At 47.7% G+C, this 12,389-nt stretch overlaps 1 protein-coding gene across 2 annotated transcripts; it reads left to right on the forward strand.

Annotated features, from left to right (window-relative positions):
- Nucleotides 1–862: 862 nt before the first annotated feature.
- CCKBR (cholecystokinin B receptor) lies at nucleotides 863–12,035 on the forward strand. Of its 2 annotated transcripts, XM_069469443.1 has the most exons (5): nucleotides 863–1,104; nucleotides 9,536–9,787; nucleotides 9,965–10,214; nucleotides 10,513–10,670; nucleotides 10,894–12,035. In XM_069469443.1, exons 1-5 carry the CDS (start codon nucleotides 954–956, stop codon nucleotides 11,430–11,432), a joined length of 1,350 nt encoding a protein of 449 aa, XP_069325544.1. In that variant the 5' UTR covers nucleotides 863–953; the 3' UTR covers nucleotides 11,433–12,035. The 2 variants fall into 2 exon arrangements, with proteins under 2 accessions (XP_069325544.1, XP_069325545.1); XM_069469444.1 differs by lacking the exon at nucleotides 9,536–9,787.
- The last annotated feature ends 354 nt before the right edge of the window (nucleotides 12,036–12,389 follow it).

The raw sequence follows: 12,389 nt of genomic DNA on the forward strand, positions 1-12,389 counted from the left end.
CTCCTCCCCTCTTTTGCCTGCTCCTGGCTGGGGTTGGAACCCCACCCCACCCTCAGCTCACCTGGGTTTATCCCAGGCAATTCTCGCCACCACCCCCAGCCGCCCTCAACACCCAAGGCAGACTCTTTCGCCTGCCCAGGCTTCCCTAGGGACACATGCGCCCCGGCCCCGCCCCGCTACTGAAGGTTCCTTGGGAGCCTTCGGTGAAATTCTGGGTGTTGGGCCTCACATAGGAAGTGGAAGGTGCGGGGGCACATGCAGGGGCTACCCCAGCCCCACAGCGAGGAGCCGAAGGGAACTACGGTAGTGATAGTGTCACGGTCACTGCAGCCACTGCAGCATAGTACGGTAAACGCGGCGCTAAACGTAGGCTAAGGCACCTTGGCCGCAGCGGGTGACGCACGCAGACCTGGTCTCCAACGCCACCTCCACGTCCCCTGACCCACCAGAGAAAGATGCTGGACCCCGCCGCAGCCGCTCCCTATCCCACCCCTACTACACTCCTTCTCCCTACGCTGCCAGCGCGCGCGCGCGTACACACACACACACACACACACACACACACACACGAATTCCCAGGCATCGGGAGCGCTGGTAAAGAGGGGTGGGCAGGAAAGAAATCTCTAAGAGAAGACAGGAGAGGTCTAGGGAGGGGGCGATCCTGGTGAACAGTTACACTGGGAGGCGCTTAACTCCGGAGCGGCAGAAGGGGCGGAGAGTCACCTGGGGGGACTGAGACAGACTAGAGCAGGGAAGGGATGGGAACCTAGGCGGGGCGAGTGCAGAGGGAGTGAAGGGGCTGGGGCTAGGTTTGGGGGCGGGGACCAGGCGGGGAGCCGGGAGCCGAGTGAGGTGGGCGGGGAGCCTGAGCCGGAATCCCAGCGTGAGCAGGTGGAGCCGCGGCGGGAGGCAGCGGGGCCGAGCTGAGTAAGGCGGCAGGCTCGGTGGGGGCCATGGAGCTGCTAAATCTGAACCGCAGCGTGCATGGATCCGGACCCGGGCCGGGGGCTTCCCTGTGCCGCCCAGGTGGCCCTCTCCTCAACAGCAGCAGTGCGGGCAACCTCAGCTGCGAGCCCCCTCGCATCCGCGGAGCCGGGACACGAGGTGGGTGCCTCCCTCAGCCCCCTGCACAAGCTGCTCATCACTGCACCCCATAACACTAGCAAGAGGCCCCCATGACCCCTACGCTACCCCCTCAAATGCCTACCACATCCCTCTCATAGTATTCCCTCAGCCTCCAAACAGCACCCCCTCGCATATTCATCCCCGCAGCTCTTACAACTCCATCACAGCTCGCACCACCTAGTTAGACTCCTTCACGTCCTGGTCCCCTGGTCACACCCAGAGCTCCTGCTCAACCCAGAACACAACACACACCCCAACGCACAGCCCCCTCCTAGACACAGACAGTTGGGAGGCAAGGACCTCCTCTTGCCAATCCTTCCAGATCTCTTTTTTCCTTTTAGATTCAGTTCACAGAGCCACAGCAGGCAAGGGAAGGGAGAAAAAGGCAAGACTGGGAGAAGAAGGGGGCTGATTGAGGGAAGGAGCACTCTGAAAGGTCTGAATGGGAAGTTAGAGTTATAATCTCCTGTGTCTTCCATCCTAATCCCCAGCTTTCCCCAAAAAGATCCTCAAATCTGAATTTGGCTGAACAATGGGGGATGTTCCTTAGAGCTACCCATCTCCATTTCGCTCATCCTCAAACCCCTCTGCCTCCCAAGCTGGAGTTCTCAAGACTCTGTGCTTTCTTTTGTTCAGTCTCCAAGTAATGTCTCCAACTCCCTTCTAAGCCTTCTCCCAAGTCCTAGGCTTGTAGTCCCTAAGCTAGGCACTGGGGACACAGGGTTGAACTAGACCCAGTCTGGACCCTCTTTACTCCATAGTCAAGTGCAAAGGAGAAAAAAGCAGATGGAAAAATTACAGTAGGCATGGAAGTCTCGTGAGAGAATCTGAACTGTTGGCACCCAAAGAAGATGGCGTCTGAGAACTATACAAAGGATGCAATCTAGGAGCTGGGTCTTGAAGTTAGAGTTCAGTGGGCAGAAAAGGAAGGAGTGTAATTCTAGGTAAGGGAACAATATTAAGCAGAAGGAAATTATTCTAAGCTCAAGAAGGGAAAGTTGGAATAAACTGTAATCCAAGTATTTATTTACCCCACAAAATAATCCATGCTTTCTCAGCCTTGTTGTTACGCACTTTCACTTAGGTTTATCATTCAACAAATATTTATTGAATGAGAGATTGTGCTGGGCAGTGAGGATGTAAATTGAGCAAAATTGACACAATTCCTACTTCATGGAGCTCAGAGTTTAGTGGAGACAGACAAGTAAGTAGGGAATTGCAGGTTTTCAGAGAGCATGATAGACCTGGCTAAGTAGTATGGATTTTATCCTGAGGGCAATATGAACTATTGCTAGGACTGGTTCTGTAGTGCAGACGATGGACTGGGGGACATGAGATGGAAGGCAGGGGGACACGTTAGAAGGTTCTCATATTACACTGGTTGGAATGAAAGATGGTGCTAGCTTAGATGAAGGTACTGGCAATGGGAATGGAGAGAAGTAGATGGATTTGAGAGCCACTGCTGGAAATGGAATCAATAGAATTTGGCAATTGATTAGAAGTAGAGAGGACAGAGGAGGTCAAGGGATGACATCCATGTTTCTGACTTTAACAATTGAATGGATGTCACTTCTATATATAATGAGAAAGATAACAAAGGAGAGAAACAGGTTTGGGAGATGGAATTATAAATTTAGTTTGGAACCCACTGAGTTTAGATGCTGGTGGGATATCCAGATGAGGTTACCCAGTAAACTATGGATTCCAGGGATCTGGGACTTACAGGAGAGGTCTGAGGTAGAAACACAGATTTGAAAGGTCTTTGCCTAGAGGAGGTAGAAGCCATACAAATAGATAATATCATAAAAGATTATGTAGAATGAGAAGAGTAGAGGTCCTGGGACAGGACCCTGCAGAAGACCAATATTTAAAAGCCAGGCAGAGGAAGGAGAGTCCCTGAACCATCAGAGACAGGAGCTACATCCTGCCAGAAGACAAGAGAAAAGAGAGTTTCAAGGAGGGTGAGGTAAGTGACGTCAGATGCTAACGACAGAAGTCAGATAGGGATAGGAGAATCAGAACAGCATCCTTCGGAGTCAATAACAAGGAGGTTCTTAGGAGGAGTTGTGGGTGTTGAGGACTGACTACAATAGGTTGAAGACTGGTCCAGTGGGTCGGGGTGGGGGGGGCTGGGTTAAAAGGAGTGAACCAGGTGTGTGGACAAAACTTTCAAGAAGTTTGGTAGGGAGAGGGAGAGAGACAGAAAAATAGTGTCAAAAATAGCATGGAATTGAGGAAGAAAGGGATGTGAGTGTAGGTTTGTCTTTTGGATGTGTGTGTGGATAGTAGAGACAAGAGCACTTTAAAATTTTTGATGGATAATGGGCCAAGAGAGAGGAAGTTTTAATAAGATACAGATGAGAAAGTGGCTCGTCAATAGAGCAAGGGACCCTGAGAAAGCAGGACGTGAAGCAATTCAGAGCACAGGTGTAAGAATTGGCCTCACGTGCCTGGATGTTGTTGCTCACGTGCACGTGGATGTTACCTGGGCAGTCAGACGTTACATACACAAAGAGACCCTGTTCATCACACCCATTCAGGTACTAACCCCACAGATGCATATGTTACTCGGGCTCACTCCAATGTTACCATAAAAATTTGTATGTTACCACTTTATTCCTAAATAATCCACACAGGCTTGAGTATTACCCATGTTTATTCAGACGCTACCCACAAAAAGACAGATGTTACCACCCTCACTTTACCATTGCCCAAAGTCATTTAGATGTTACCCATCCTTCAAATAGTACTCACTTCCATTTTATTATTATCCACACACAATAAGACATTACCTATGCCCACTTAAGTAGCCCTTCTCTAGATATTACCCTTAAAATCACAGACATTACTCTCACATATTCAGATAGTACTCGGAAAGGCTCAGCTATTACCTACATTCACTCAGATGCTTATTTTACTCAGTTAGATTAACATCCTGACATGCTAACGTCTCACATTCTACTCACTTAACTACTGCCCATGCATACTTAGATATTATATCTGCTCACTCAGCTATTACTGCCATCACTTGGCTATTCCCCCATTCACATAAAGACCTCTTAATGTAACCCATACTTCCTGAAGATGATACCTATAAAATGAGATGTTATCTACTGAGTTGGATATTACCCTTACTCTTTCAAATGTTACAACACTTACTCCGATATTACCTAAACTTAAATGTAACCCACACTCTATCAGATATTGCGTAAAGACATGTAGATGTTAGCCTTCTCCAGATATTGCCCACAGAAGTGTTACTTTTGCCCACCTGTGTATTATCTCAAACACTAAAGTATTACCCAATGCTCACTCTACATGCCCTTTCAGATTGCTTTTGCTCCCTTAGTTGGTACCCACTGACACTTGGGTGTCCCCTATTCACCCAGTTATTGCACGCAGTCAGTTGGATACAATCCCTGCTTACTACAGAGCTCTAGGTCTTAACTTCGATGTCTGCGTGTGTGGGTGACCAGATCCAACATGGTAGTGGAAGGCAGAATTCAAGGCATCAGCAGCTTCAGTGTTCTGTAGAATCCTTTCTTAGAAAAGCCTGGTTTTCATTTTATGCCATGTTATCTGGATTGTTGTGCTCATACTTCTCTGCCATCATCTGGATAGAACAAATACATCCCCAGGAAGATGATACCCACAGGTAGACCATCAAGGCACAGGTGGTTGTACCCCAGCAGGTGCTATCTCCCATCCTTCCACCCCTGCCCTAGGTTCCCAGTCACTGAAGCCACTGCAATCACTCATATTCAAACACACATATACACATGGATGTACACACATGCACCTTAATTATGATTTACTTTGTGTGCATGTGACTTTTTAAAATTAATAGACTATTTTTAGAGCAGTTTGGGGTTTACAGAAAAATTGAACAGAAATTACAGAGAATTCCCATATATCCTCAGACACACACACACTATTTTACCTTACTGATATTTTTGCATTAGTGTAATACATTTGTTACAATTGATAAGCCCATATTGATACATTATTAATTAAATTCTGTAGTTTACATTAGGGTTCACCTTTTGTATTGTGTAGTTCTGTAGGTTTTGACAAATGTGTAATCACATGTATCCATCATTACAGTATCATACAGAATAATTTCACTGCCCTAAAAGTCCCCTGTGCTTTACCTATTCATCTGTCCTTCTTTCTCCCTAAACTTCAGGCTCTAAGATTGCTTTTAATTAGAATTTTTCATGTCTCCTAACTGTTCAACAGTAAAGACCTGGAAACATTGTGGTGGCTGAGAATAAGAAAATAGCCAGGAATGTTCAGTAAAACAGCAAAAGCACTGTACAAGTTTTGGTCATTTTTACTGGGACTTTGTCCTCTAATTTTCAGGAGTCCCCAAGCAGATCAGAAACTTTGTAAGGGTAAGATTTAGCTTTGTCTTTATAGTCCCCCACACTGAGCTATTAATAAGTTCAAGGACACACACATGGGGCACATCAGCTGGATGGATGAATGAGAAATGTACTTTTCACAGTTCAGAGTCCTGTACCAACTTGAGATGTGGCAATTGCATCAAGAATCAGTTGAAAAGAAACCCTCAGAGGAGGATGTGGAAGAGATGATGGAACTAGAGAGACTAAAGAGGTGGGGGTTGGGGTAGGAGGACAATGGACTTGCAAGAGACACCAAGAGTGCCAGATAGACCACCAGCTCTTTTTTCTGAGACCAGGGACTTCTCTGACAGAGATCTCCCTCCCAAAGGTTCTTTATTTTTCCCTACACACACACACACACACACACACACACACACTCCCCTCAAATTTGTCACATATAAGCCTTCCATAATCCCTCCCTACAGAGAAGGTCCCAGCTTCCAAAAGAGACACAGATGGTTTGTATATAAAAGTAAAAGTTGTGCATCCAAAATCATAGCCTGTCACTGATGCTCCAAGGGCCTTCCAACGTGTGTCTCCAAAGAGACAGAGGCAGAGAAAAAAGAGCATGATGGAGTATCTCCACAGAGGTGAGGGATGAGGAGAGAAGAAGCAGGTGCATTTCTCTCTTAAAAGGCAAATTCACTCAAGATTCATTAACAAGCATGTATTGACTGCCTTCCATGTGCTGAACATTATGCCAAATGCTAGGAATATACTGGAGAATGAGACAGACCTTGCCCCTGCCCTCAAGACGCTCATAGTCTAGTGAGGAAGACAGAGAGTTAAACATAAACAGTGAGAAGTGCCAGGATTGAGTATAGGGGGAGGGAGAAAGAGGCACGTAGATTGAGATTTGATTGAGAGAAGGAGGCCGTATGATGAATGACAGAGCAGCCAGGGAGCAGTAGGAGGGAAAGCATTTTAGGGATCCAGAGACTTGGCTTCTGTTTGGATTCAGCTCTTTACCAGCTGTGTGGTCCTGAGCAAATAATGTTACTGCTGAGTTCAGTTTGGGAATATCTTATAAATAATACTTCTTTGATGGCTACAACAACTTCTAAATAAGTTGGTTATTGTTATGAGAAAATACAGTCATGCATCACCTAACGATAGGAATATGTTCTGAGAAACGCATTGTCAGGCAATTTCATCGTTGTGCAAACATCATAGGGTGCACTTACACAAATCTAGATAGTATAGCAGCCTAATACACGCCAAGACTATAGCCTATTGCTCCTAGGCTATAAATCTGTACAGCATGTTAATGTATGAATAGCGTAGGCAATTGTAACACAGTGCTAAGTATGTGTGTATCTGAACATAGAAAAGTTACGATAAAAATACAGTGTAAAAGATTTTTTAAAAAAATAGTACATCTACATAGGGCACTTGCCATGAGCAGAACTTACAGGACTGGAAGTTGCTCTGGGTGAATCAATGAGTGAGTGGTGAGTGAATGTGAAGGCCTAGGACATTACTGTATGCTACTGTAGACTTTATAAGCACTGTACATTTAGGCTACATTAAATTTATTTTTAAAAATATTTTTCTTTCTTCAATTATAAATTAACTTTAGCTTAATGTAACTTTTACTTTATAAACTTTTTTAACTTTTTGACTCTTGTAATAACACTTAGCTTAAAACACACATTGTATACCTGTATGAAAATATTTTCTTTCTTTATGTTCTTTTTCTATAAGCATTTTTCTATTTTAAATTTTTTTTTACTTTTTACTTCTTTTTGTCAAAAACTAAGACACAAACACACACATTAGCCTAGACATACATAGAGTCAGGATCATAAATATCACTGTCTACCACCTCCATATCTTGTCCCACTGGAAAGTCTTCAGGTACAATAACATATCTGGGGCTGTCATCTCCTATAGTAACAATGCCTTCTCATGAAACACCTCCTGAAGGACCTGCCTGAGGCTGTTTTGTAGTTAACTTTTTTAAATAAGTAGGAGCACACTCTAAAATAATGATAAATAGCATAGTAAATACATAAACCAGTAACATAGTCATTTATTATCACTATCAACTATTATGTACTGTACCTAATTATATGTGCTAGACTTTTATAAGACTAGCAATGCAGTAGATTTGTTTACACCAGCATCACCACAAACTCAATGAGTAATGTGTTGCCCTTGACATTACACTAGGCAATACAATTTTTTTTTCAGCTCCGTTATAATCTTATGAGAACATTGTCATATAACCAGCAATTCCTGACGTTTTTGGCACCAGGAATTGGTTTCATGGGGTGAGGGGGGTGGGTGGAGCTCAAGTGGTGAGGCGAGTGATGGGGATCAGCTGCAAATATATATGAAGCTTCACTAGCTCACCCGCCACTTACCTCCTGCTGTGCGTCCCTGCTGTATTCTTAAGTTTCACGGAAGACAATTTTTCCATGGACAGGGGTGAGGGAGGTGGCGACAGGGCTCTGCAGCCTGATACCTAACAGACCACAGACCAATACCAGTCTGCGGCCCAGGGGTTGGGGACCATAGACATAAGCAGTCTGTCGTTAACTGATACATTGTTATGTGGCACATGGTTGTAGTTCAATTTAGGAGCTAAGACAAGAGTCAGCCCATGTATGGGGCTGTGGGAGAGAGGGCTACAACTCTGATCCCTTCCCTCCTCCCAACTTGGGAGGCTCTGCCCCCTGCCCTCTCTCCCTGAGTGCCGATCTCCCTCATGCTGAAGCCATGGGTACGGGTGATTCAGTCCAGATCTGCCTGGCTGTGATATGGAGGTCAAAAAGTGAATCCATCTTTCAATAGACAATGACACAAACAAATGGGACCAGCCTCCCAGCCCCTCTGCCTCACCCAGCAACACCAGTGCCCCCTTGTGAGCTCCCACAGCACCTCGTACATCCTCCAACCTCACTCCTTGTCATACCATGTGGCAATTATCTGTTTGTGTATCGGAGTTTTTCTCTCCATGTGAGTTCTCAGATGGCAGAGAGTTTGCCATGTTCATCTCTTTGTCCCCAGTGCCTGGCACAAAGAGAGTCCTCTGTAAATGTTTGTTAAGTAAGAATGAATGTTTGGAGATAATTAAAATACAAGGCAGAAAGTAAAAAGGGCTCTAAATAGTTGTGTTAGGAACATACATAGGTCAGAGGAAGAGGAGATTAATACCAAATGAGGTGTCCAGAAAAGCATCAGAGAAGAAATGGCAGTCAATCTGAGTGCTGATGGACAAAGAGTGAATAGGAATTCACCAGCTACAGAAAATAAGCTTGAGATGGGGGGTGGAAGTGGGGAGGAGGGTTGGTGAAAAGTATTCCAGGCTGAGAAACCAACTTGAGCAGGGAATAAGTCACGAGTGCACATGATGCATTCAAAAAACTGAGTCATACAGTGGCTTAAGTGGGTGCAGTGCATGGAGGAGGTGGGAGGAGGAAGAAGGCCGTTCTCAGAGGATCTTGATGATATACTAAGGGGTCATAGGCAGTAGAGAGTGAAGAGTTTGGGTGTTTTGTTTTTTTTTTTTTTTTAAGAGAATAAGGACAAGATCTGATGTGATTCAAAATGCAGTGAGTGGGTGGTCAACAGTGTCAAATGCTACAGGGAGGTCAAATAGAATAGGCTAAGATGGGACCTTTGGATTTGGCAATTAAAGATTAGTGTCCTGGGGAAGAGGTGTCCAAACATTGATGGGGTGCAGAACACTAGACTGTAATGAATTGAGAGTGAATGTGAAGACACAAATATAATCCTTCCAAGAAGATTGGCTGCAACGAGAAGAAAGGATTTAAAACAAACCTTGAGAAGAGATAGGATCTCTTAAGGAAGGGTAGAGTTAGGCCAATTTAGCTGAGCCTCAAGGGATCAGAAGGGTAAAGGATTCAAATTCACTGTTCACAGAATAGGTCGTGGATGTAGAGATCTGGCTGGGTAGTAAGGGTTGGGTTTAAGTGGGATAGGGGTTTGGCTGAGTGAGGGCTGACCCCCTAGTGCCACCTCTCCCTTTTACTGCCCAGAATTGGAACTGGCCATTAGAGTCACGCTTTACGCAGTGATCTTCCTGATGAGCGTTGGGGGAAATGTGCTGATCATCGTGGTCCTGGGACTGAGCCGCCGCCTGAGGACTGTCACCAATGCCTTCCTCCTCTCACTGGCAGTCAGCGACCTCCTGCTGGCTGTGGCTTGCATGCCCTTCACCCTCTTGCCCAATCTCATGGGCACATTCATCTTTGGCACAGTCATCTGCAAGGCGGTTTCCTACCTCATGGGTGAGTGACACAACCGCCCTGCCACCACCCCTGCCTCCTCTCCTCCTTAAGTCCCTGCCGGATGTAGGGGTCTTTCCGGGGGGGGGGGGGCGGGGGGCGGGGGAGGATGGAGGAAGTCACACTGGTGAGTGTATAGTGCAAGTTTCCTAGGTGATTCCTTCGTCTTCCCTTGCTTAGGGGTGTCTGTGAGTGTGTCCACGCTAAGCCTCGTAGCCATCGCCCTGGAACGGTACAGCGCCATCTGCCGACCACTACAGGCGCGCGTGTGGCAGACGCGCTCCCACGCGGCTCGAGTGATTGTAGCCACGTGGCTGCTGTCCGGACTGCTCATGGTGCCCTACCCTGTGTATACCGTCGTGCAACCAGTGGGGCCTCGTGTGCTGCAGTGCGTGCATCGCTGGCCCAGTGCGCGGGTCCGCCAGACCTGGTGAGGGTGCCCACAACCTATCCAAGGAATTCCCTTCTCCGTCTTCATCAGATGCTTACGACCATTTCCCAGAACTTTCCTCCAGCTGCTCCAAGAACTACCACGCCAATTCCCATTCCGCATCCACCACCTTGGGGGTCCCTACCCAGTTCTCTAGCCCTTCCCAGCAGCACCCCTAAATCCTACTCCTACCTCAGGTACCTGGCCACAGCCCTAGAAACACCAACCCTTGGCTCTTTTGCCATCTGTGATTAGAGATGACAGAAACCCGCATGACCAGGCTGTGTTCTGTCTCCAGGTCGGTACTGCTGCTGCTGCTCTTGTTCTTCGTCCCAGGTGTGGTTATGGCTGTGGCCTATGGCCTTATCTCCCGTGAGCTCTACTTAGGGCTTCGCTTTGACAGTGACAGTGACAGCGAGAACCAAAGCCGGGTCCGAAGTCAAGGAGGGCTGCCGGGTGGGGCTGGAGCAGGTGGGTGAAATCCAGGAAAGGCAGAGCTTTGGAAAGGGGGTGGAGCCTACTAGAGTGGGTGGGGCCGAAAGGAGTGTGAGAAGTTGGCCGGAAATAGGGTTGAGGCCGCACAGCGGGAAGGGAAAGGGTGGAGACAGTCGGGTGGGGATTGAGCTGGACGTCGGGAGGACTCTGCCTTCTGCTCTGACTGCCCACTCTCTGTGCTCAGGTCCTGTCCACCAGAACGGGCGTTGCCGGCCTGAGACTGGCCCGGCTGGCGAGGACAGCGATGGCTGCTATGTGCAACTTCCGCGTTCTCGGCCTGCACTGGAGTTGTCAGCACTGACGGCACCCACTCCTGGGTCAGGACCCGGCCCCCGGCCCACCCAGGCCAAGCTGCTGGCTAAGAAGCGTGTGGTGCGAATGTTGCTGGTGATCGTTGTGCTCTTTTTCCTGTGTTGGTTGCCAGTGTACAGTGCCAACACGTGGCGCGCCTTCGATGGCCCGGGTGCACACCGCGCGCTCTCAGGTGCTCCAATCTCCTTCATCCACTTGCTGAGCTATGCCTCGGCCTGTGTCAACCCCCTGGTCTACTGCTTCATGCACCGTCGCTTTCGCCAGGCCTGCCTGGACACATGCTCCCGCTGTTGTCCCCGGCCTCCACGAGCTCGCCCCAGGCCTCTTCCAGATGAGGACCCTCCCACCCCCTCCATTGCTTCCCTGTCCAGGCTGAGCTACACCACTATCAGTACGCTGGGGCCTGGCTGAGGCGTGGAGGGGGTGTGGGGGCTGAGGCAGGGCAGATGAAAGCACTGACCCATCTAGACACACAAAACACACTGACCACAATTGACACAAGAAACTGACGCCCAACAGCATGGACTAACCACAGTGCACAGGAAAAGGTAGTTTACCTGACACAGAAGAAACAAGAATGGAACCCTATACAGGAAAGGAGGTACACTCCTGATATGGGACTGAGCCCAGCCGATAGAAACGTGGCACTGACCTTGGACAGATACAGCTACCGCATTCCTAGCAGTGAACTATTTCTACACAGTGGGAACTCTGCCAAGAGCTGACCTGCCCCTAACAAACATAGATTAATGGCACTGACTCTTTTAGGGGTTATGGAGCCTGGCACAGGACTGACTCCTGGGATGCTCCAGGCTGTCCCCAGTTTGTCCTCACAATGTTCTTCTTCAACCAGCACTGAAAATACCATCAGGCCTAATCTCACACCTCCCTGACCAACAGGCTGTTTTGCACTGAAAAATCCCTTCATCCCTTTCCAGTTAAGGACTATGGCTCTGCCCCCTTCTTCCTCACCCAGACTCTTCAAGAAATAATAAACAACTTAGTTTCCTCCTGGAATTCGTTTCTGTCTGGACTTTTGGGGGGCAGGTGAGGAGGCAAAGAATTTTGTGGTGTCCCCCCTCTCAAGTCTCTCTGACAGGTGGCCACTCCTGTGTATGCACAACCCCCTTCCAAAAAGCCCACAGTCTCAGGCTTGATGTGTATTCTCTCTGGGTTGTCATCCTGGACCTACGTACACTTCAGTGTCACAGTAACTGGGAGTGGGGTTGGGAGGTGGTATGTCCATGACACGTCATGATTCCTGCTCACACTCTCCCAAAGCGGTGCCATCAGTAAGGTACTATATTAATGGATGCTTATTAAAATTCTGATGAAAAGATAAAAGAGAAAGCATTATATAATAAGACA

The sequence above is a fragment of the Eulemur rufifrons genome, chromosome 6 (assembly GCF_041146395.1).
Source record: "Eulemur rufifrons isolate Redbay chromosome 6, OSU_ERuf_1, whole genome shotgun sequence".
In the NCBI taxonomy this organism is placed as follows: domain Eukaryota; kingdom Metazoa; phylum Chordata; class Mammalia; order Primates; family Lemuridae; genus Eulemur; species Eulemur rufifrons.

Bases quoted from the DNA above. Each gene is read 5' to 3' on its own strand.
- CCKBR (XM_069469443.1), top strand. From the start codon at position 954: ATGGAGCTGCTAAATCTGAACCGCAGCGTGCATGGATCCGGACCCGGG. The intron at 1,105-9,535 runs GTGGGTGCCTCC...TTTACTGCCCAG, and splicing joins CCGCGGAGCCGGGACACGAG to AATTGGAACTGGCCATTAGA. The intron at 9,788-9,964 runs GTGAGTGACACA...TCCCTTGCTTAG, and splicing joins GGCGGTTTCCTACCTCATGG to GGGTGTCTGTGAGTGTGTCC.